The sequence below is a fragment of the Bombina bombina genome, chromosome 5 (genome assembly GCF_027579735.1).
Source record: "Bombina bombina isolate aBomBom1 chromosome 5, aBomBom1.pri, whole genome shotgun sequence".
Lineage (NCBI taxonomy): Eukaryota > Metazoa > Chordata > Amphibia > Anura > Bombinatoridae > Bombina > Bombina bombina.
The window spans coordinates 265,828,319-265,854,289 of NC_069503.1; the positions used below are offsets into that span (position 1 = coordinate 265,828,319).

The 25,971-nt window shown below is 43.6% G+C and overlaps 1 protein-coding gene across 2 annotated transcripts in view; it reads left to right on the plus strand.

Moving 5' to 3' along the window:
* TRDMT1 (tRNA aspartic acid methyltransferase 1) overlaps nucleotides 1-25,971 on the plus strand; it is a 425,365-nt gene that overhangs the window by 274,427 nt on the left and 124,967 nt on the right. For both annotated transcript variants that reach the window (XM_053713982.1, XM_053713981.1), the window contains exon 6: nucleotides 16,557-16,626. In XM_053713982.1, the coding sequence (XP_053569957.1) occupies nucleotides 16,557-16,626 (70 nt within the window). The remainder of the gene's footprint in view (nucleotides 1-16,556; nucleotides 16,627-25,971) is intronic.

Here is a 25,971-nt window from a genome sequence, read left to right on the forward strand (position 1 = left end):
TTTGAGCTGTTTATTGACATTAAGAAAATGATCAGGAAACTTACTCTTTCCAGACATTTCAAATTACAGGAAAAAGGATTAGAAAATAATGTTGGATTAATACCAAGTAACCCAGATGACTCTATATTGAGCAATACTAATGGAGACATAGAAAATTGGGGGGAGGTTGACGAGAATCATCTTGTAGATATACTTAAAGATTTAGAAGAAGAAGCCCAAAATATACCAATTGGACATAGTTCACTAAAACAAAAATCCTCATTTTATCCATACAATTCAAAGGGGAACTGTATTTCTGTATTCGAGAGTTTATTAGAGAAGGAGATCTCTGAGATCTGTGTTAAAGACAACGAAGGGAGAAAAACAAGAAAGGGAAACCTTTCAAAAGCAGAAAAAACTGCATTAAAAAACCTTAGTGAAAACAGAGACCTAGTGATTCGGAGCGCCGATAAAGGCGGAGGAATTGTAGTGCAGGATAAAAGGGAATACATTATGGAGGCAGATAGGTTGCTGAATGATAAAGATACCTATCAGAGATTATTCCACAACCCCACTAAAGAATATTTGGAGGAATACAATACACTAATCTCTAAAGGTAAAACAGATCGAGTACTAAGTAATCAGGAATACAGATATTTGGTTGTTGAGGACCCAGTTCTCCCTATTTTCTATCACCTGCCAAAAATCCATAAATGATTAAACAACCCCCCGGGCAGACCCATTGTGTCAGGGATTGGAGGCCTAACAACCAAACTATCTGAATATATTGATCATATACTTAAACCATTGGTACCATGCTTAATATCCTATGTACAGGACACACTCCATATATTGAAAATACTAAAGGACCTAACTTGGCAAGAGAATTGTATCTGGGTTACCATGGATGTATGTTCGCTATATACTTCAATACCACATGCATTAGGTATTACAGCTGTCAAATACTTTTGCGGAAAATGTGGCTACATTAATGAGACCCAGGTAGAATTTTTGGAAAAGGCAATCGATTTTGTACTGAAGAAAAACTATTTTCTATTTGAGGGCAAATATTTCCTCCAAACCAGGGGGACGGCCATGGGGACGAAATTCGCTCCGGATTTCGCCAACCTTTACATGGGCTGGTGGGAGGATCTATTTGTCTTTAATCTAGAAAATCCATACAAAGAACATATTATGCATTGGTATCGATATATAGACGATATATTGATTGTCTGGCGGGGTACCACAGAGAAATTAACAGAATTTGTTGAATATACAAATAGAAATACACTTAATTTAAGCTTTACCATGGAGTCCAGTCAAACTAGGGTGACATTTCTGGATTTGGAAATAATACAGGAACATGGTAATGTATATACTAAGCTGTATAGGAAACCCACAGACACCAATGGGTACCTGCATGCGGAAAGCGGGCACCACAGCAAGTGGAAGAGAAACATTCCACTGGGTCAGTATCAAAGAGCGAAAAGAAACTGTGCCAAGGAAAATGACTTTCAAAAAGAATCAGAAACAATTACAAATAGGTTCTTAGCGAAAGGGTATCCACGGAGATTACTTAAAGATACAAAAGGAAAAGTGGATAGAATGGATAGGAAAACTTTGATAAATAAAGAAAAAGTGAAAAGTGTAGATAAGAGAATACCAGACAAACGGAAGGTACATTTAGTCACTAGGTACAATAGGGCAGCAAAAGACATTGAGGGAGCAGTAAAAAAGCATTGGCCTATCCTTATGCAAGATCCCATTCTGAAGGACATGCTAAACAACAAAGGACAGGTTATTTTTAAAAGAAATATCAATGTACAAAATAAAATAAGTCCAAGTATGCTAAGATCGAATATAAAAAGTAAAAACTGGTTAGAGAGACAAGCCCAAGGCTCATTCAAATGTGGAAGGAAAGGATGTACTTGTTGCAGCCACATGGATTCAAGTAATCATTTCTTTGGGGCAACAAAAAATGACAGACAGTATGAAATTAAAGATCTTATCACATGTAGAACTAACTATGTGGTATATCTTCTTAGGTGTTAGGATCTATATAGGGCGCACTAAGCGCTGTATGAAAACCAGATTCAGCGAACACCTTAGAAATATAGAGGCAGGTATGGATAATCATGGTGTATCAGCACACTTCCTAGAAATACATAATCAGGACAACACTGGTCTTACCATTGTTGGGATTGAACATGTAAAAAGAGATATAAGAGGCGGAAACCGTCTGCTTCGACTCAGACAACGGGAGACCTTCTGGATCCATAAATTGCAAACCTTGGGTCCAGGGGGTCTCAACCGTGATATTGATCTAGCAGCATTTCTTAATATATAGACATAGAAAGAGGGACCTTTTTTATATATATACCCACCATCGTCTACTAGCAGTATATTATTGGTTATTTTAACTCTAACATTTTATGAAGCTTTAGTAAAATGCTCTTCCTTCCCCCTTTTTTATATATTTGAAATTATTCTTTTATATATATTTACTAGAGCTCTAATTGTCGCTGTGTTTTTTTGGATACACTTGTAATATACAAATCTTTGTTGTGATTAATCACAATGTTTGTTTTTATAAGGATCTTATTTCCCCTTTTTTACTTGATTTTTTAAATTACTTGTGTTTTATATATGCTTATCAAATTGTATGTCAAGTTTTAATATGCTATTCTGAATTGTTTTGTTTCGCTTTTTATATAGTAGATGAATGTATAATATTGTTTTTGATATATTTTGCTATACAAGGAGCACGTTCTGACTAGCCATTGCGCAACATACTAGACAGCGCAGAGTACTTAAACAGATACACACTATATGTTGCGGCTCTTCAGCAACTTACCGGGATACACCCATATCACACGCCCCCAGATTCCATCAAATCAGCAATTGGAGGCGTGTTGCACACAACCAAACATAAGGGCAGATTATGGTCACTATGGGCATAGCCTCTGATGAAGCGGGAGGAGCCCGCGAAACGCGTAAGGCCACGCCCATAATCTGACGTGTGAGGAAAAGGGACTGTGATTGATGTTTGGTTCAAACTATTAGCCGGCTTATATAGTTTGTTTTCCAAATTGCACTTTCACAAGATTTCCTCTATACACAACGTAGCTCACAGCACTTCTATCTTGACTTAGTACCCAGTGATACCTGATTGTATTGTATATCAGCTTACACGGAGGGGGACAGTAAGGAGGATCACCTGTGCTGGAGCAGCATTCTGTGTATAACTTTTAAGGAACGAACATACCTCATATGTTTGAGGGCACTTTTGTGAGTGTAAATCTATATGTGTTTTATCTTTTCAATAAACTGTAAACCTATTTACTGCACTTAGATCGTGGATGCGCTCTCTCTCTTTTCTCCTTCTAGAGAAACTAACCTCGACTCACCTTTTACCTAAGCCTGGGAACAGACACCTTTGGGCAAGGAAGGAGCTGCAACCCTATTGCATTTGATTTGGAACCGGACTATCTTTACAAGTACCATTGACTCGAACATTTTCACACATTTGGTATTTAATTTGTTAAGCGGTTCATTCATTGGTTTGCTATTTTCTCGTTTATTCAATCTGATATACCCCAGTTTGTGCTGAGACACATACTGAGCAGTGTGGCGCTGTCTTACTATATTTGGAAGTATTTGTTCTTACCACTTTTAATATTCCATTAATCAACCACTCTTTCTGTAAAGAAAAGCTAATGTAAATTACCTGTTACCTACGTACGTGAGACCTTGGGTAGCAGGAAAATAGGCTTTGATTAAACCTCTATTGGGAGAGTTGTCCATGAATTTTCTGGCTCTTCCAAAAATACTTAAAGAGTTTGAAACCTTTTCCAAAGACATAAGACACACATGTTAAACAGAAATTTTCAATAACTTTGAAGAAAAAAAAAATATATACCAAAGAACAAGTTGATCTTACATTGCTAATTTAGTTAATTTTAGATTAACGGGACAGTAAACTGCTTGTAAATTGATTTTTTTTCCCTGCAGTCTTGCAATAAAAAACATACTAGCTAACACCTTGTTTACCGTAATTGTTTTTCTTCATAAATGGAAAGAGTCCATAGCTGCATTCATTACTTTTGGGAAATAAGAACCTGACCACCAGGAGGAGGCAAAGACACCCCAGCCAAAGACTTAATTTTTCCTCCCACTTCCCTCATCCCTAATCATTCTTTGTCTTTCGTCCCAGGAGGTTGGCAGAGAAGTGTCAGAAGTTTGTTTTTGTCTCTTATGGAGGGTAGTACTCTTCGACATGGGACGGGAGTTTTAAGTAATTCTGTCAGTCTCTCAGTGAGGGCTTGAATGAAAGTTAGAGTCCGGAGATGCAGGGAGAGTCTTTCTGCGAAACCATCCCGACTCATTTTAACAACTCCACAAGCAATTGGCGTTGTCGAACTTTGCTTCACTGCCTGCTTTCTTCTCTCAAGTCCATGGCGGAGGCGAGGCTACTATCCATGACACTTGAAGGGCCATGTTCCTGTCCAATGGCGTAGATTCCAGTAAGATCGTTTCATTTTACTTCTTCATGAGTGTACTGTAACTCATTTGTTCCTGCAAACTCACATGAAAATATACAGGGTCTCAGTGGGACTCCTTTAGTATCTTGGTATTAAGGGTTAATATCTCCTGAGGGGGATTATTGAACAGGGTTTTCTTTTAATCATGTTTGTTATGTGATTCAATCTGCTTATATGTAGTGTTAACTGAGCTTGTTGCTTTTTGGAACATAACAGCCTTTCGAAGTGACGAGACCTTACGGTCGGGACATGCTTTTTTTGGACTTTACGGTTCACCTTGTGACCAGACGTGTTTACGTTCTTGTCTCCCATTTCCGCATTCCTGACTGTGTGGCAATGGAGAAATCTAGTATGCTTGTGTCTGGTTCATAGGAGGTGGTGAGTGCCCCAACCATTGTGGGTGTCATGTGCCGCTTAAATTGTTTTATATTAGTCCATTTTTTATATCCTTTATCCAGTTTTGGAGGATGCTGATGTTAAGATTGTTCAACTTTCTGATTCAGATTCTAGAGCGCCTTGTTCCTCGGGCTCTGGGATTCAAGGGACTGCTGAGCCGTCCGCCTCGGGGGACCCTATCCTTCCCGGTTATGAGACTCATCAGTCTCCACCTTCGAATGGCTCATCTCGTTAGACATGGGGGGGATGAAGTAATCTCCTTTAAGTCTGGTTATCGAGATCCTTCCCAGTTTTGTTGGAAGAACAGGGTTTCCGTTAGGCTGGTCCTGCTGACCTTCTGTTCTTCTTTGGCGTTAACCCTCGGGTTGCCTGTCATTTTATTTTATCTGGTTAGGATGAATTTTATTTTTATTTTCATGCTAATGTTTTCTGCTGGAACTTTTTCTGGGATTGATACTTTCTGTTTGCTTCTACGGAAGTTGTTTGGGACACGTTAGTCCCATGTTTGTCTGTTTTTCTTCCTCCCTCTCTGAGGGCGTATTTAGCCAGCTTGGCAGTTATGACCCTGGTTGCAGGCTGGTCCTGCTTGGGTTCAGATCTTCTGTCTCGCCGCTTACTCAGACACGTGGCACATAATATACCCTGCTGGTTAGGTTGGGGTGCCGAGTGCTCTTAACATTATTATTTTTCTAGTTATTTTTTTTACAAGTTTCAACTAAGCATTCTTAAGAGGACTTGCGGGTCCATGTGGCTCTCAGGATTGTTTTAGTCCTAAATAGCCGTCTCTCTGGTGACTGGGTCAGTGAATTTTGCTGCATCACTCTCTGTTGCTTCCGATTCCCTCAGAACCTAGATTATTCCTTCCCACGTGGTGGGAAATTTAGAGGGTTTAGCGCCTCTTTTCCGCCAGTCGGGGCGGTGTTGCTTTCGGAAATTGTCCTTTTTGGACTTGTTCCTTTAGTGGTTCTATTCTTCATTGAGACCTCTTGGATTTTGTCTGTTTCCCTTTGTGGATGGGTCACCTTCGGGGGACCTGGATTCCCTTCGGGAGTTGGTTCCTTTTTGGGACATTAGACAGTGAGGTCTGATCTGGATCTCCTTCTTGGGATAGAAGAGGTCCTAGTGGTTTTCCACTCATATGGTTCAGGTATTGCCATCCAGGTGGCATCCAAACCCTTGTTTTACTGTCCTCTGACTTCGAATCTGAAGTGATGTAAAGGCGCTTTGTTCGGGTGACTTTCTCTCATGGTTCCCTTTGTGTCTGGAGCTCGTGGCTAGCTGGACAGCTAGCTCAACATACTAATGCTCTGTGGCTGCTCTGTACTGTAGCAAACCGAGGGTTGCTAGTTTGATCCCCGGCGAGGTCTACTCAGCCTTTTCTCCTTTCAAGGTTGATAAAATGAGCAGCACCTTGTGTCCCTTAAGGGGGATTAGCCGCACCTTTCAAGCACAGTCATGTTAACGTTACTTGGACGTCTGTTAGCTCTAGTGTCCTTTTATGGGCCTGGCTCTTTGGAGTGCTGGGCTCCTGCAAGGGGTGGTCTCTTCCCTTTGGGTTGGGACTTGCAAGGGCTTCTTGCTCTTGTTATCCGGGTTCTTCTGGATTTTTCCCTGGGAGGTCTGTTTTTTATATCAGACGAGGGATTTATATTCCTGGAAGATGTTTAATCTAAACATTGCTGGGGCCCGGGCTTCTTGTCCTGATCTTTCGGTTGTAGAGGATTTTACTCTGCGTTTTCTCTTTGAGGATCCCGCTGTGGTATGTTACCGGACCTTATGATCCTAGGACTGGCCTGGGGGTTCCAGTTTCTGGGGAACTTGGGCTTAGCCCTTGTTCTGGCTGTTCTGTTTTACAACTTGGCTAGATTTACTGAGAGCCGGGACTCCTTGGGGCTTGTCTTGTGCCGGATGATACGGTTCCCTTGGGACAGCCAACTGATGTGACCTGATGGTGGGCTTTCCTGCCTAGCAAACGGAAGGTTTGCGGTTGCTCATCTGTCACTTTTGCACCTGATATGTGTGCTAGCACGATGGTGTTTTATGGGGTTCTTCCGTGTTCGTCAGTGACGTGGCCTTGTGTCCTCTCGGTTCTTCCTACGTCTTCCTGTCCTATGGGCAGGTGTTTATCGATGCTCTCCTTTCAGGGGGCTCATTGTCCTCCTTACAGAGGTGTGGTTCCTTTTAGGGGCCTCTCCTGTGTTCGGGAGGTTGGAACAGATGTTTTATCTGTTTCAGGGATTGGTCTGCTCTTTGAGTTGTTCCTTTCCATCTGGGGAGCTGCTGGCTCCTCATTGAGACTTAGTCGGGTGGCTTTGCTAGATCTCCTTGGGTCTCACTCTTGCTCGATTATCTTTAGGATGAAGTGTCTTTGTCCATTCTTCTACCCTTTTGGGGGACGGTCTTGGGGTTCCTTTAGGTTCCCTTGCTTTCATATATACCGTTGCTTGGGCTGGTCCGGCTTGGTGTAGGATCTGAGATCTGTGGTCATCCTCAGGTCTTGGGCGTGACAGTGGACATTTTTTTCCTTTTAGAGGTTCTGTGTCTCTCCCCCTTTGAGATCTGTGAGTAGGCTTGGCAGCCTGGATTGCCTGGAGTGTGTCCTCTGTCTTGGAGGTTGGGCAATCTGCTTTTTTGTTCGGCTGCTTCTTCCTTACGTGTAGCGTTTTTTCTGTGTCTTCCTATGTTTTTTACTGGACTCAGATGTTTATTTCTGAGTTTGCTACTTGTAATTTCTGTTTGCTCAGTCTCTGCATTCTGACGTTTTGAGGACTTTGTCTTCAGCTGTCCTTTTCAGTGCTGTTGCACGATGTTTGGGAGATGTTTCTTCTCCCTGATGATGCCCGGTTGCTCCTTGTGGGTTGGGCGTCATCTCCCCTTGTTCTCGGGATCCATTTGGGTCTCTGCGGACTTGACTTTCCTTGAAGGGGGTTTTTCCTTTTTGGATTTGCTGTACCTTTTGGGTATCCCTTTGGCTTACCCTTGTTCTCTTCGGGTTTTTTTTGTTTGTTTTTTTGGGACTTTACTAGTAAGGGTTGTGTGGGGACCGACTGCTGGGCAAAGGTTCTCCTGGAGGAGTGTTGGCTCAGTGAGTCTGCTTGCGGTCTCTAGTTAGGCTTTCGTACTATCTACGGGTCTAAACACCCCTAATCTTACACTTATTAACCCCTAATCTGCCACCCCCGACACCTGCATTATATTTTTAACCCCTAATCTGCCGCTCCGGACACCGCCGCCACCTACATTATACCTATGAACACCTAATCTGCTGCCGCTAACATCTCTGACACCTAAATTATATTTATTAACCCCTAATCTGCCACCCCCAATGTCGCCGCCACCTACCTACACTTATTAACCCCTGATCTGCCGCCCCCAACGTCGCCGCCACTATAATAAAGTTATTAACCTCTAAACCTAAGTCTAACCCTAACCCCCCCTAACTTAAATATTATTTAAATAAATCTAAATAAAATAACTACAATTAACTAAATTAATCCTATTTAAAACTAAATACTTACCTATAAAATAAACCCTAATATAGCTACAATATTAACCAATAGTTACATTGTAGCTACCTTAGGGTTTATTTTTATTTTGCAGGCAACTTTGTATTTATTTTAACTAGGTAGAATAGTTATTAAATAGTTATTAACTATTTAATAACTACCTAGTTAAAATAAATACAAAAGTACCTGTAAAATAAAACCTTAGCTAAGTTACAATTACACCTAACACTACACTATAAATAAATTATCTAAATTAAATTAAATTAATTACAATTAAATAAAATAAAGTACAAAAAAAACCCCACTAAATTACAGAAAATAATAAAATAATTACAAGTTTTTTTTAAACTATTTACACCTAATCTAATCCCCCTAATAAAATAAAAAGCCCCCCAAAATAAAAATGCCCTACCCTATACTAAATTACAAATAGCCCTTAAAAGGGCTTTTTGCGGGGCATTGCCCCAAAGTAATCAGCTCTTTTGCCTGTAAAAAAAAAAAGTACAATACCCCCCCCAACATTACAACCCACCACCCAAACACCCAACCCTACTCTAAAACCCACCCAATCCCCCCTTAATAAAACCTAACACTAACCCCTTGAAGATCACCCTACCTTGAGACGTCTTCACCCAACCAGGCCGAAGTCCTCAACGAAGCCGTTCGAAGTGGTCCTCCAGACGGGCAGAAGTCTTCATCGAATCCGGGCAGAAGAGGTACTCCAGACGGGCAGAAGTCTTCATCCAGACGGCATCTTCATCCATCCGGCGCGGAGCGGGTCCATCTTCAAGACATCCGATGCGGAGCATCCTCTTCATCCAACGGCTACTGGATAGAGTTCTATCAGCCAATTGGAATTAAGGTAGAAAAAATCCTATTGGCTGATGCAATCAGCCAATAGGATTGAGCTCGCATTCTATTGGCTGTTCCAATCAGCCAATAGAATGCGAGCTTAATCCTATTGGCTGTTCCAATCAGCCAATAGGATTGAACTTCAATCCTATTGGCTGATTGCATCAGCCAATAGGATTTTTTCTACCTTAATTCCGATTGACTGATAGAATTCTATCAGCCAATCGGAATTCAAGGGACGCCATCTTGGATGACGTCATTTAAAGGACCCGTCATTGTTCCAGTAGCCGTCGGATGAAGAGGATGCTCCGCGTCGGATGTCTTGAAGATGGACCCGTTCCGCTCCGGATGGATGAAGATAGAAGATGCCGTCTGGATGAAGACTTCTGCCCGTCTGGAGTACCTCTTCTGCCCGAATTCGATGAAGATTTCTGCCCGTCTGGAGGACCACTTTACCCGGCTTCATTGAGGACTTCGACCCGGTAGGGTGAAGACGTCTCAAGGTAGGGTGATCTTCAAGGGGTTAGTGTTAGGTTTTATTAAGGGGGGATTGGGTGGGTTTTAGAGTAGGGTTGGGTGTGTGGGTGGTGGGTTGTAATGTTGGGGGGGTAACATTGCTTGGCCGCCGAACTTTGCGAACCAGCTTGAAACGGCAGTCGCTAAGGTGATCCATGCTTTGCCGCAACCCAAACTAACAGATGAGCCCTCCATTCCTAAATTGGATAAGGTTTACGAGGACAGGGAGGTTCCCCAGACCTTCCCGGTTCCTGTCAAGATGGCGAACATTATTAAGAATGAGTGGGAGGGATTAGGTTCTTCCTTTTCCCCTTCTTCTCAATTTAAAAAGCTTTTCCCCATCCTGGAGACCCAGCTAGAGTTGTGGGGGACCATTCCCAAGGTGGATGGGGCCATCTCCACGCTCACTAAGCGCACAACGATTCCTTTAGAGGATAGTTCTTTGTTCAAGGAGCCTTTGGATAAGAAGTTGGAAAACATGTTGCGAAAGATGTTTCAACACACGGATCGTTCTCATGGAGTCCAGATTGAACTGCAAGCTTCCCCGATACGGATCGAGGTTGAGGGACCCCCAGGCGGAGCTAATAGATGCATTGGCGATGTCTTGGGGGTTCGGTCTAGTATACATATTCCCTCCGTTACCACTTCTTCCTCGTGTAGTGGTGCGTATAAAGCTGGAGAGAGCGTCATCCATTCTGATTGCTCCTTCGTGGCCAAGGAGGACGTGGTTCGCAGATCTGGTGGGGATGTCATCCTCTTCACCATGGAGGTTACCCTGTCGCAGGGATCTGCTGGAACAGGGTCTTTTTCAACATCAAAATCTCGATTCTCTGAGGCTGACTGCATGGAGATTGAACATTTAGTCTTGGCAAAAAGGGGTTTTGCGGAAAATGTGATTGACACTTTGGTTCAGGCAAGAAAGCCGGTCACTCGTCGCATCTATCATAAGGTGTGGAGGACCTACTTGTCCCGGTGTCAGACTCATGGCTACTCTTGGCACAGGGTGAGGGTATCCAGGATTTTGTCCTGCTTGGAGAAGGGTCTCGCCACTAGTTCCCTAAAGGGGCAAATTTTGGCTTTATCGTTTGTGTTACATAGGAGACTCCCTGATCTCCCTGACATACAATCCTTTGTTCAGGCTCTATCTCGAATCAGGGCTGTCTTTAAGCAGTCTGCTACCCCTTGGAGCTTAAACTTGGTACTTAAGGTCTTGCAGAAGGTTCCATTTGAACCTATGCATTCTCTTGACATAAAAATTCTATCATGGAAGGTTCTTTTTCTGTTGGCCATTGCATCGGCATGCAGAGTTTCTGAGCTGGCGACCTTGCACTACAGGGAGTGCAGAATTATTATGCAAATGAGTATTTTGACCACATCATCCTCTTTATGCATGTTGTCTTACTCCAAGCTGTATAGGCTCGAAAGCCTACTACCAATTAAGCATATTAGGTGATGTGCATCTCTGTAATGAGAAGGGGTGTGGTCTAATGACATCAACACCCTATATCAGGTGTGCATAATTATTAGGCAACTTCCTTTCCTTTGGCAAAATGGGTCAAAAGAAGGACTTGACAGTCTCAGAAAAGTCAAAAATAGTGAGATATCTTGCAGAGGGATGCAGCACTCTTAAAATTGCAAAGCTTCTGAAGCGTGATCATTGAACAATCAAGCGTTTCATTCAAAATAGTCAACAGGGTCGCAAGAAGCGTGTGGAAAAACCAAGGCGCAAAATTACTGCCCATGAACTGAGAAAAGTCAAGCGTGCAGCTGCCAAGATGCCACTTGTCACCAGTTTGGCCATATTTCAGAGCTGCAACATCACTGGAGTGCCCAAAAGCACAAGGTGTGCAATACTCAGAGACATGGCCAAGGTAAGAAAGGCTGAAAGACGACCACCACTGAACAAGACACACAAGCTGAAACGTCAAGACTGGGCCAAGAAATATCTCAAGACTGATTTTTCTAAGGTTTTATGGACTGATGAAATGAGAGTGAGTCTTGATGGGCCAGATGGATGGGCCCGTGGCTGGATTGGTAAAGGGCAGAGAGCTCCAGTCCGACTCAGACGCCAGCAAGGTGGAGGTGGAGTACTGGTTTGGGCTGGTATCATTGTGGGGCCTTTTCGGGTTGAGGATGGAGTCAAGCTCAACTCCCAGTCCTACTGCCAGTTTCTGGAAGACACCTTCTTCAAGCAGTGGTACAGGAAGGAGTCTGCATCCTTCAAGAAAAACATGATTTTCATGCAGGACAATGCTCCATCACATGCGTCCAAGTACTCCACAGCGTGGCTGGCAAGAAAGGGTATAAAAGAAGAAAATCTAATGACATGGCCTCCTTGTTCACCTGATCTGAACCCCATTGAGACCTGTGGTCCATCATCAAATGTGAGATTTACAAGGAGGGAAAAGAGTACACCTCTCTGAACAGTGTCTGGGAGGCTGTGGTTGCTGCTGCACGCAATGTTGATGGTGAACAGATCAAAACACTGACAGAATCCATGGATGGCAGGCTTTTGAGTGTCCTTGCAGAGAAAGGTGGCTAAATTGGTCACTGATTTGTTTTTGTTTTGTTTTTGAATGTCAGAAATGTATATTTGTGAATGTTGAGATGTTATATTGGTTTCACTGGTAAAAATAAATAATTGAAATGGGTATATATTTGTTTTTTGTTAAGTTGCCTAATAATTATGCACAGTAATAGTCACCTGCACACATAGATATCCCCCTAAAATAGCTATAACTAAAAACAAACTAAAAACTACTTCCAAAAATATTCAGCTTTTATATTAATGAGTTTTTTGGGTTCATTGAGAACATGGTTGTTGTTCAATAATAAAATTAATCCTCAAAAATACAACTTGCCTAATAATTCTGCACTCCCTGTATGAGCCCCCTTATCTGGTGTTTCATGTTGATAAGGCATAAGGCTGTTCTTTACACTGGTGTGGGGTTTCTCCCCAAGGTGGTGTCTAGCTGCAACATCAATCAGGAGATAGTCGTTCCTTCTTTATGTCCTAATCCTTTTCTCCTAAGGAGAGGTTACTTCATAATCTGGACGTGGTTCGTGCCTTGACATTTTATCTTCAGGCTACAAAAGATTTCAGATAATCTAACTCTTTTTGTTGTGTATTCAGGGAAGCACAGGGGTCAGAGGGCTTCTGCTACTTCTTTGTCTTTTTGGCTGAGGAGCCTGATCTGCTTGGCCTATGAGCGGGACATAAGCCTTCTCAAAGGATTATGGCTCATTCCACTAGAGCGGTAGCTTCATCTTGAGCCTTCAAGAAGAAGGCTTCTATGGAGCAGATTTGCAAGGCGACTACCAGGTCCTTCTTGCATACCTTCACTAAGTTTTACAAATTTGACGTTTTTGCTTCTGCGGAAGCGGTTTTTGGGAGAAAGGTGCAACAGGCTGTGGTGCCCTGAGATTAAGGGTCCGCCTTTTACCCTCCCGGTTTCATTCAGTGTCCTCTAGAGCTTGGGTATATGTTCCCACTAGTAATGAATGAAACTGTGAACTCTCCTCCCCTTTAGATGGAATACATAAATTATGCTTTATAGAAAAAAGTGACGGATCCCAGTTCAGTGGTTGTTTCTTTATTCATATATAATCGGGTAAAAGCAATATATCCCAAGTGGATTACGTGAGGCACACAATATTAAATGAAAGCTGCAGAGAGGTTCGGTCTTACGCAGCGCAGCGTTGAAGCAGAAAGGAGACGGAACAGCCGGAATTTACCCGTATCAAGCATCATCCGCATCTGTGGAGGTAACAGCAAACGGAGAACAAGTTCGTCACCAGGTAAGACCGGAACCCCAAGTGGGCGCTCTAACCCTCAACAGAAGGACGAGTGGAGGCAACCGCATAAGGAGCTGGGTGAGTGGAACGGCTCTAACAAAGTTAAAAGCCAAGTTTTATTCCACTGCTGTTACTGATACTGCTAAGGGTAGACGGGTTCACACTATAATGCACAGATATAACACTGCACACTGAAATCTGTCTGTATGTTTGATTGAAACACGGGGCTTTGCAATCTGTATTTGATTGGATAAATTATGCTTACCTGATAATTTTATTTCCATCGAGGGGAGGAGAGTCCACGGCCCCCGCCCGTATCTCCGATGTGCGGACCTAAATTTAATATTCTCTTCTGGCACAATTTATACCCTAATATTTCTCCTACTGTTCCTTGTTCTCTCGGCAGAATGACTGGGGGATAAGGGGAGTGGGGGAGGTATTTAAGCCTCTGGCTGGGGTGTCTTTGCCTCCTCCTGGTGGCCAGGTTCTTAATTCCCACTAGTAATGAATGAAGCCGTGGACTCTCCTCCCCACGATGTAAATAAAATTATCAGGTAAGCATAATTTATGTTTTTTAATGTGATTATAAAGTTTTAGAATGTTACTGTGTTTCTGGTGTGTTAAATGGATTTTTTCTAGCAATCTTATGTTTGTTTAGCCCTAGCAAGTTAAGAGGGCATTGGTTATTTGATATGGGTGCTGGCATTAGAAGGCCCTTAACTTCTAAGTTGATTACCAAGAGGCAATATAGTTCTTGAAAATACATTTTTTTTCTCATTTAAAAGACGATATATACTTTTTGTTTTTATGCTTGTGTGAATCCATCAATAGAGCCTTGGGAGTTTTGCTTATAAGCCGGTGTGCTTCTTTCCCATGCATGCATGAACATGTACATTCTTTGTTTAAAAATAAAAATAACTAACTTTTTTTTAATACCAAACTATTTCTAACATTTTTGAAGTTTTTCTATAAATTCCTTCTTTCCCTCTTTCCCGCCCTCCCTTCCTTCCATTCCTTCCCTCCCTCCCTTTCTTCCCTCCCTTCCTTTCTTCCCTCCCTCCCTCTCCTTCTTCCCTCCCTCCCTCCCCTTCTTCCTTCCCTCCCTCCCTCCCCTTCTTCCTTCCCTCCCTCCCCTTCTTCCCTCCCTCCCCTTCTTCCCTCTCTCCCCTTCTTCCCTCCCCTTCCTTCCTTCCCTCCCTCCCTCCCCTTCTTCCCTCCCCTTCCTTCCCTCCCTCCCCTTCCTTTCCGCCCCCCTCCCTCCCCTTCCTTCCATCCCCTTCCTCCCTCCCCTTCCTTCCATTCCCTTCCTTCCCTCCCTTCCTTCATTCCCTCCCCTTCCCTCCCTCCCCTTCCCTCCCTGCCCTCCCTCCCTTTCCTTCCCTCCCTCCCCTTCCTTTCTCCCCTCCCTTCCTCCCCTCCCTTCCTCCCATCCCATCCTCCCCTCCCTTCCTCCCCTCCCTCCACTTCCTGCCCTCCCTCCCCTTCCCTCCCTCCCCTTCCCTCCCTCCCCTTCCCTCCCTTCCTTCCCTTTCTTCCCTCCCTTCCTTTTCTTCCTTCCCTCCCTTCCTTTTCTTCCTTCCCTTCCCTCCCCTTCCTTCTCTCCCTTTCCTTCCCTCCCCTTCCCTTCCCTCCCCTTCATTCCCGCCCCTTCCTTCCCTCCCCTTCCTTCCCTCCCCTTCCTTCCCTCCCCTCCCTTCCTCCCCAACCTTCCCTCCCTACCTCCCCTTCCTTCCTTTTCTCCCTACCCTTCCTTTCCTTCCCTTCCCTTCCTTCCTCCTCTTCCTTCCTTCCCTACCCTTCCTTCCCTTCCTCTCCTCCCTCCCCTTCCCTCCCTCCCTTCCATCCCTCCCCTTCCTTCCTCCCCTTCCTTCCATCCCTCCCCTTCCTTCCATCCCTCCCCTTCCTTCCATCCCTCCTTCTCCTTCCTTCCCTCTCCTTCCCTGCCTCCCTTTCCTTCCTCCCTCCCTTTCCTTTCCTCCACTTCTTCCTTTCCTCTCCTCCTTCCTTTCCTCCCTCCTCTTCCTTCCTTCCCTACCCTTCCTTTCCTTCCCTTCCTCTCCTCCCTCCCTCCCTTCCCTCCCTCCCCTTCCTTCCCTCCCTTTGTCCTTTTCCTTCCCTCCCTTCCCTCCCTCCCTTCCTCCCTTCCCTCCCTCACTCCCTTCCTCCCCTTCCTTCCATCCCTCCCCTTCCTTCCATCCCTCCTTCTCCTTCCTTCCATCCCTCCTTCTCCTTCCTTCCCTCTCCTTCTCTCCCTCCCTTTCCTTCCTCCCTCCCTTTCCTCCACTTCTTCCTTCCTTTCCTCCCTCCCTCCTTCCTTCCTCCCTCCCTCCCCCCCTTCCTTCCTCCTTCCCCCCCTTCCTTCCTCCCTCCCTCCCTCCCCCCTTCCTTCCTTCCTCCCTTCCTTCCTCCCTTCCTTCCTTCCTTTCCTCCCTCCCCTTCCTTTCTTCCCTCCCTCCCCTCTCTTCCCTCCCTCCCCTCTCTTCCTTCCCACACTCCGAGGCGGTAGTTATGACACATGTGGTCATGCAGAAAAAAGGTAAATGTTGATATAAGTTCTTAAGTTGTAAGGTTGTCATCATTAGTGCCTTCTTTCTGTTCTGCACTTTTAAAGGGACATAAGTCAAAAATAAACTTTCATGATTCAGATAGAGCACTTTTAAGGGGCTTTTCAGTTTACTTGTAATAATAAATGTACTTTGTTCTTCTGGTATCATTTATTGAAAATCACACTCAAGAAGGTTTAGGAGCAGCAATGCGCTACTGGGAGCTAGGTGGTGATTAGTGGCTACACACATATGCTACTTTTCATTGGTTCACCAGATATGTCATTAGCACCTAGTAGTGCATTCCTGCTGTGTAGCTGACTTTATGTCTGTAGCCCCTATACAAACATTTTTTTGCATGCTTACGTTGCTTAATTAATGTTTCACACCTGTAGTATTTATGGTGGATTTTTTTTTCTTTTAAACAGAGAAGCCCTGGTTCAAACATTAGAAAAATGTGGCTATAGGTACCAAGAGTTTCTATTGTCGCCAACGTGTGTAAGTACAATCATAGATTTTGGCTTTTTATTTCTCTGAAAATAAGTGTATGCTTGTTTTGTGGTTTTGGGTGCATGTTGCATAATTTTTATGTCTAGAACATTCATGCACATGCACATTATATAAAAAAAAATTGATTATTTATAAAATAATTTCAATTAAATTCTAAAATCCATTGTTTTTATCTGTATAGAATAATGGTTATTGGTATTTTTAATTTATTTATTTAGTGGATGACGGTATTATGAACTTTTAGCATAGATAAAGAAAAACAGATGAGAAAAGTATTATATAGTCAAAGTAAAGCTTGTCCTACGTAACGCCCAATAGAAACTTATTTTGCTTTCCACCTTTCTGATCTTGGGGGGGAATTTTCAAGTGCTATTAGTAATATTCTTCTCTAAGCAGCATCTGTGTACTGATAGAGATGCAAGAGGTATAATTGTCAGGTATCCTATGTATTTCTAGATAGTGCATAGTAGCAGAGAAGCTTTATTGCATTACTAGGCGATAAGCCTGCCCAGAGGGCAGTCTATTTAAAATTACAGAAAAAAATAAATGAAATGATCAAAAATAAAAAAAATAAAACCGAATCTAATACCCATATAAAAATAAACCCCCAAAATAAAAACACCCCCTAATTTAACAATAAACTAGCAAAAGCCCTTAAAAGGGCCTTTTGTAGGGCATTGCCCTAATTTAAACAGCTCTTTTATCTAAACAAATTACAAAGTACCCCCTAAAAGTAAACCCCCCCACCCACACAACCCCTCAAAATAAAAAAACTTAAGTCTAAAAAACCTAAGCTACCCATTGCCCCTAAAGGGGCATTTGCATGGACATTGCCCTTAAAAGGCTCTTTTGCTGCCTAATTAACTAATCTGAAAACAACAAAAAAAACACCAAAAAAAAAAAGAAAAAAACGGTAAGTCTAACCCAGAAATAGGTACTCACAGTTCCTGAAGTCTTGCGGTGAAGGTCTTCTTCCAGGTAGCGACATCTTCATCCAGCGCGGGACATCTTCTATCTTCATCCGGAGCAAAGGCGGTGCAGAGCGAAGGTGACCGCAGAGCAGGACCGGCGTGGAGGATCCTCTTCATGCGGTCGCCACTGCACACTGAAGATTGAATGCAAGGTACCCCATTTAGGTAAATACACACAATAAGGAAGCACTTACTAAAACTGCAGGATTCACAGTTATAGCTGCTTCTGAACATATCTGCCGGCTGAGTGCCCTTGAACTCCTTTGTGCCCAGTTAGATAAACAGAAGCATCAAGTCATCTCTCCAAAGTTTAGGCATCCTCATGTAGCAAGGAAAAGCTGCACGCTGTTTGTGGCTGAATCAAGCTTGTCACTTCCTGTTTGCTTCCTGCACACCTCTGACTCTTTGATTCTCACTTCACAGAGCCCTCTCTCCTGCCAAGCAGCACAGGAGGCACCCCACAAGCTCTAATTTTAGTGTAGTTAGGGAGATCAGCTGATGTTAATTAAGATTACCTGGAGAAGATTTTTTTTTTTAAAGCAGCACACTTTATATTTTTGGCTAATCCATCCATACTAATAATTCAGTCTGACTGCCCCCCCCCCCCCAGCCTTGGACCCCGGTGCAGTGCACCTGCTGCACCAGCAGTAAGTCTGCCCCTGAATAGCAGTCTCACATATTTAGTTTTGTTTCATTGTTTTTATTAAATCTGGTGCACAGATTTATAGTTATGTGACACTTAAATTGTGGTACTAAAATTGGATGGAAGAGTTATATATATAGGTATAGTTACAAAAGACATACCATTACATGAGACTTGTTTATAATAATTAAATGAAAGTAAAACTGAAAAGCTGATAGGAAGTGCAATGACAAATTAATAAAGCAGATATTATGGGCCTTAAATATGTACACAATATGAACTTGCTCATAAGTATCAGCAATAGTAGTTCTGCTTGACTGGTCCGGTTGAGACGCCGATTGCTTATGTTATCATTATTTTACAGTTTTCAACTAAGCATTCTAGAGGACCTGTGGGTCCATGAGGCGGGAAGGATTTTCTCAGTCCTTATAGCCTTCAATCTGGATGACTGGGTCAGTGGTGTTTCCACTGCGACACTCTCTCTTGGTCTGGTGTTATCGGACCCTAGAGTTCCCTTCTCCATATAGTGGAGGGTTGAGGGGCTTAGTGCCCTCTTCCCGCCGTCTTGAGCGGTTGGACATTTTTAAGGCTCGGGACTTGTCCTTTGTGAACTTGGTCCTCAGCAGCTAGTAGTTTGACAGCTGCCTTGCAGTGCATGGTTTGCAGTATGAAACCAGCTGCAGCTATTGCACATTGACTGTGTACTGTTTAGCTGTTGTAGGAGACCTTTTGGGTCTTCCTCCGTTGTCTCCGTGTGGGTTAGGTCTCCTTTTAGGGACCTGGGTTCCCCTCTGGCAGATGGTTGTCCCTGTTAGGGACTCGGAGCTGGGGATGCTTTGCGCCTTTTTCTCTCTGTGATCCTATGTTTGTATGGAGGTGATGTGGAGACCAGCCTTGCTCGAGGGGTTTTGGCCTTGCTGTATTCTTGCCTTGTTGTCCTGAGGCGGTTCTGTGTATCCCCTTTTGGAAACCTGTGTGTAGGTCTGACGGCTGGATTGCCCAGAGTGTGCCCTCTGTCTGCGGGTTCCTTTTTTGCAGTCTGTCTTCTTGCTGGCCGCCTCTGCTTCTCAGCAGTATTCTTCTGTGTCATCCTGATGCTTTCTTGACTCAGGGTTTCGTCTGGGTCGTTACACTTTTTTTGTGATAGAATACTTTGTATTTTAAGTTCGGACAATGTGGGGACTCCGTCTTACGTTGTCTTTCAGTGCTTGCATAAGGTTTGAGAGTACAGTTTCTCTGTTCCTGTGCCGGTCTTATACCTCTGTTTTTTGCCGGCTATAGGTGTAGCCTCCCCTTATCTGTCAGGACCTATTTGGGTCTTGCGAGCTGGGCTCGCTATTAGGGGTTTTTCCTTTTTGGATGTGGTGTACTCCCGGTTTTCCTTCGGTTCTCCCTTGCCTTTTCCCTTGGGAGTTCAGGCTGGTGTTCCCTTCATTAGTGCAGGGTGAGTGGTGGGGGACCGACTGTTGGGCATCGGTTTCTCCCGGAAGACTGTAGGCTCAGTTGAGTCCCATTTGTGGTCTCTAGCTAGGCTGCTGGACTATCTGCAGGTCAGTGTCCTTGGGGCTTTTCCTTTTAAGTTCTCTCGGCTTCGGATGAAGCAGGGTTTTTTGTTGGGCAGTGGTTTCAGGCTTGGTATTCTCAGAATGGGCCGCCTATTGTACCCTCCCATCTTGGCATTCAGTGTCCTCTATAGCTTGGGTATTGTTTTCCCAAAAGTAATGAATGCAGCTGTGGACTCTTTCCATTTAAGAAGAAAAACATACATTTTGCTTACCTGATAATTTTTTCTTCTGATGGAAAGAGTACACAGCTCCCCACCCATTATTTTTATGTGGGGAAGCCTTTTTTATTCTTCTGGCACTTTTCATCCTGATATTTCTTCTACTGTTCCTTGTTCCTCGGCTGAATGACTGGGGGATGAGGGAAGTGGGAGGAGTATTTAAGCCATTGGCTGGGGTGTCTTTGCCTCCTCCTAGTGGCCAGGTTCTTATTTCCCAAAAGTAATGAATGCAGATGTGGACTCTTTCCATCAGAAGAAAAGAAAATTATCAGGTAAGCATAATTTATGTTTTTGCTAACTTTGACCCCTAAAATCTGTTACACATCTACAACTACCAAAAAACACCCATGCTAAATAGTTTCTAAATTTTGTCCTGTGTTTAGAAATACCCAATGTTTACATGTTCTTTGCTTTTTTCGCAAGTTATAGGGCTGTGTCAGTGCGGATCCCACTTGTTTTGTATTACATATCCCTTGACATGTATATATATTTCTCCTGTTAAGTGTAGTCAGTCCACGGGTCATCCATTACTTATGGAATATATCTCTTCCTAACAGGAAACTGCAAGAGAATTACCCAGCAGAGCTGCTATATAGCTCCTCCCCTCACCTATCATACTCAGTCATTCTCTTGCAGCCTAACTAAAAAGGAAGCTGTGAGAGATCTGTGGTGTTTTTTAACTTAGTTTATTTCTACAATCAAAAGTTTGTTATTTTTAAATGGCACCGGAGTGTGCTGTTTATTCTCAGGCAGCATTAGAAGAAGAATCTGCCTGGGTTTTTTTTCTATGGTCTTAGCAGACGTAACTAAGATCCACTGGCTGTTTCTCATCTGAGGAGTGAGGTAACTTCAGAGAAGGGGAATAGCATGCAGGGCTCCCCTGCAACAAATGAGGTATGTGCAGTAATTTATTTTCTGAGGAATGGAATTGACTGAGAAAATACTGCTGATACCATTGTAAAGTAAGTTCAGCCTTAAATGCAGTGATAGCGACTGGTATCAGGCTGATGTGTGTGTGTGTGTACACTGAATGTATTTTTCTAAGGAATGGAATTGACTCTGAAAATACTGTTAATACTGAAATAATGTATGAGCCTTAACTGCAGTAAAAACGACTGGTAGCAGGCTTATTAATAATAATACATAACTTTCAAATGTATGTTTAAAACGTTTACTGGCTTGTTAATCGTTTTTGTGAGGTACTTGGTGATAAAACTTATTAGGGCATGATTTTTACCACATGGCTATTTTTGTTTTCTGCATAGAAACAGTTTCTGAGCTTCCCCACTGTTGTAATATGAGTGGGAGGGGCCTATTTAGCGCTTTTTTGCGCAGTAAAAATTCAGTCACAATCTGTCTACTTCATCCTCCATGATCCAGATCGTCTCTAGAGAGCTCAGGGGTCTTCAAAATCCATTTTGAGGGAGGTAATCAGGCACAGCAGTCCTGTGATAGTGTATTTGACTGTGAGAAAAACGTTAATTATATAATTGTTATCCGTTTTTGGGTACTAAGGGGTTAATCATCCATTTGCTGGTGGGTGCAATCCTTTGCTAACTTAATACATTTACTGTGAAAATATGGTTGCTATAACTATTTTGGTCATTGTTATTTCAACTGTGTCAGTTTTTCTGTGCTTCTTAAAGGCACAGTAACGTTTTTTATATTGCTTGTAAATTAATTTTGAAAAGTATTTCCAAGTTTGCTAGTCTCATTGCTAGTTTGTTTAAACATGTCTGACTCAGATGAATCTCTTTGTTCACTATGTTTAAAGGCCAATGTGGAGCCCAATAGAAATTTGTGTACTAATTGCATTGATGCTACTTTAAATAAAAGTCAATCTTTACATGTAAAGAAATTATCACCAGACGACGAGGGGGAAGTTATGCCGACTAACTCTCCTCACGTGTCAGTACCTTCGCCTCCCGCTCAGGAGGTGCGTGATTTTGTGGCGCCAAGTACATCAGGGAGGCCCTTACAAATCACTTTGCAAGACATGGCTACTGTTATGACAGAAGTATTATCTAAGTTGCCAGAATTAAGAGGCAAGCGCGATAGCTCTGGGTTAAGGATAGAGCGCGCGGATGAGATGAGAGCCATGTCAGATACTGCGTCACAGTTTGCAGAACGTGAGGACGGAGAGCTTCATTCTGTGGGTGACGGATCTGATCCAGGGAGACTCGATTCAGAGATTTCCAATTTTAAATTTAAGCTAGAGAACCTCCGCACATTGCTAGGGGAGGTATTAGCGGCTCTGAATGATTGTAACACGGTTGCAATTCCAGAGAAATTATGTAGGTTGGATAGATACTATACGGTACCGGTGTGTACTGACGTATTTCCTATACCAAAAAGGCTTACAGAGATTATTAGCAAGGAGTGGGATAGACCGGGTGTGCCTTTTACCCCTCCTCCCATATTTAGGAAAATGTTTCCTATTGACGCCACCACATGAGACTTATGGCAGACAGTCCCTAAGGTGGAGGGAGCAGTTTCTACTTTAGCTAAGCGTACCACTATCCCGGTGGAGGATAGTTGTGCCTTTTCAGATCCAATGGATAAAAAATTAGAGGGTTACCTTAAGAAAATGTTTGTTCAACAAGGTTTTATTTTACAGCCCCTCGCATGCATTGCGCCTGTCACTGCTGCGGCAGCATTCTGGTTTGAGTCTCTGGAAGAGGCCATTCACTCAGCTCCATTGGATGAAATAATCAACAAGCTTAAGACACTTAAGCTAGCTAACGCATTTGTTTCTGATGCCGTTGTGCATTTAACCAAAGTTACGGCTAAGAACTCCGGATTCGCCATCCAAGCGCGCAGAGCGCTATGGCTTAAATCCTGGTCAGCTGACGTGACTTCTAAATCTAAATTGCTTAATATTCCTTTCAAAGGGCAGACCTTATTCGGGCCCGGCTTGAAAGAAATTATTGCTGACATTACGGGAGGTAAGGACCATGCTCTACCTCAGGACAGGGCCAAATCAAAGGCCAAACAGTCTAATTTTCGTGCCTTTCGTAACTTCAAGGCAGGAGCAGCATCAACTTCCTCCGCTCCAAAACAGGAAGGAGCTGTTGCTCGTTACAGACAGGGCTGGAAAGTTAACCAGTCCTGGAACAGGGGCAAGCAGGCCAAGAAACCTGCTGCTGCCCCCAAAACAGCATGAAGAGAGGGCCCCCTATCCGGAAACGGATCTAGTGGGGGGCAGACTTTCTCTCTTCGCCCAGGCTTGGGCAAGAGATGTCCAGGATCCCTGGGCGTTGGAGATCATATCTCAGGGATATCTCCTAGACTTCAAAACTTCTCCTCCACGGGGGAGATTTCATCTTTCAAGGTTATCAGCAAACCAAATAAAGAAAGAGGCGTTTCTACGCTGTGTACAAGACCTCTTACTAATGGGGGTAATCCACCCAGTTCCGCGGACGGAACACGGGCAGGGATTCTATTCAAACCTATTTGTGGTTCCCAAGAAAGAGGGAACCTTCAGGCCAATCTTGGACTTAAAAATCCTAAACAAATTTCTAAGAGTTCCATCATTCAAAATGGAAACTATTCGAAACATCCTACCCATGATCCAAGAGGGTCAGTACATGACCACAGTGGATCTAAAGGATGCCTACCTTCACATACCGATTCACAAGGACCATTACCGGTATCTGAGATTTGCCTTCCTAGACAGGCATTACCAGTTTGTAGCTCTTCCCTTCGGATTAGCTACGGCTCCAAGAATCTTTACAAAAATTCTAGGATCACTTCTGGCGGTACTAAGACCGCGAGGCATAGCGGTGACTCCGTACCTAGACGACATTCTGATACAAGCGTCAAGTTTTCAAACTGCCAAGTCTCATACAGAGATAGTTCTGGCATTTCTGAGGTCGCATGGGTGGAAGGTGAACGTGGAAAAGAGTTCTCTATTACCACTTACAAGAGTTCCCTTTCTAGGGACTCTTATAGATTCTGTAGAGATGAAAATTTACCTGACAGAGGCCAGGTTATTAAAACTTCTAAATGCTTGCCGTGTCCTTCACTCCATTCCACACCCGTCAGTAGCTCAGTGCATGGAAGTAATCGGCTTAATGGTAGCGGCAATGGACATATTACCATTTGCGCGCCTGCATCTCAGACCGCTGCAATTGTGCATGCTAAGTCAGTGGAACGGGGATTACTCAGATTTGTCCCCCCTACTAAATCTGGATCAAGAGACCAGAGATTCTCTTCTATGGTGGCTTTCTCGGCCACATCTGTCCAAGGGGATGACCTTTCGCAGGCCAGATTGGACGATTGTAACAACAGACGCCAGCCTTCTAGGCTGGGGAGCAGTCTGGAATTCCCTGAAAGCTCAGGGATTATGGACTCAGGAGGAGAAACTCCTCCCAATAAATATTCTGGAGTTAAGAGCAATATTCAATGCTCTCCTAGCTTGGCCTCAGTTAGCAACTCTGAGGTTCATCAGATTTCAGTCGGACAACATCACGACTGTGGCTTACATCAACCATCAAGGGGGAACCAGAAGTTCCCTAGCGATGTTGGAAGTCTCAAAGATAATTCGCTGGGCAGAGTCTCACTCTTGCCACCTGTCAGCGATCTACATCCCAGGCGTGGAGAACTGGGAGGCGGATTTTCTAAGTCGCCAGACTTTTCATCCGGGGGAGTGGGAGCTTCATCCGGAGGTCTTTGCTCAACTGATTCGTCGTTGGGGCAAACCAGATCTGGATCTCATGGCGTCTCGTCAGAACACCAAGCTTCCTTGTTACGGATCCAGGTAAAGGGACCCGGGAGCGGTGCTGATAGATGCTCTGACAGCCCCTTGGGTCTTCAACATGGCTTATGTGTTTCCACCATTCCCGATGCTTCCTCGTTTGATTGCCAAGATCAAACAGGAGTGAGCTTCGGTGATTCTGATAGCGCCTGCGTGGCCACACAGGACCTGGTATGCAGACCTAGTGGACATGTCGTCCTGTCCACCGTGGTCTCTGCCTCTGAGACAGGACCTTCTAATTCAGGGTCCTTTCAAACATCCAAATCTAATTTCTCTGAGGCTGACTGCATGGAGATTGAACGCTTGATTCTATCAAAGCGTGGCTTCTCGGAGTCGGTTATTGATACCTTAATACAGGCTAGGAAGCCTGTTACCAGAAAAAATTACCATAAGATATGGCGTAAATATTTACATTGGTGCGAATCCAAGAGTTACTCATGGAGTAAGGTTAGGATTCCTAGGATATTGTCCTTTCTACAAGAGGGTTTAGAAAAGGGCTTATCTACTAGTTGGTTAAAGGGACAGATTTCTGCTCTGTCTATTCTTCTACACAAACGTCTGGCTGAAGTTCCAGACGTTCAGGCTTTCTATCAGGCTTTAACTAGGATTAAGCCTGTGTTTAAGTCTGTTGCTCCGCCGTGGAGCTTAAACTTAGTTCTTAATGTTCTTCAAGGCGTTCCATTTGAACCCCTTCATTCCATTGATATCAAGCTGTTATCTTGGAAAGCTCTGTTTTTGATGGCTATTTCCTCGGCTCGAAGAGTCTCTGAGTTATCTGCCTTACATTGTGATTCTCCTTATCTGATTTTTCATTCAGACAAGGTAGTCCTGCGTACTAAACCTGGGTTCTTACCTAAGGTAGTTACTAACAGGAATATCAATCAAGAGATTGTTGTTCCATCTCTGTGTCCTAACCCTTCTTCAAAGAAGGAACGACTTTTGCATAATCTGGACGTAGTCCGTGCCCTGAAATTCTATTTGCAGGCAACTAAGGATTTTCGTCAAACTTCTTCCCTGTTTGTCGTTTACTCTTGACAGAGGAGAGGTCAAAAGGCTTCGGCTACCTCTCTCTCTTTTTGGCTTCGTAGCATAATACGCTTAGCCTATGAGACTGCTGGACATCAGCCTCCTGAAAGGATTACAGCTCATTCTACTAGAGCTGTGGCTTCCACCTGGGCCT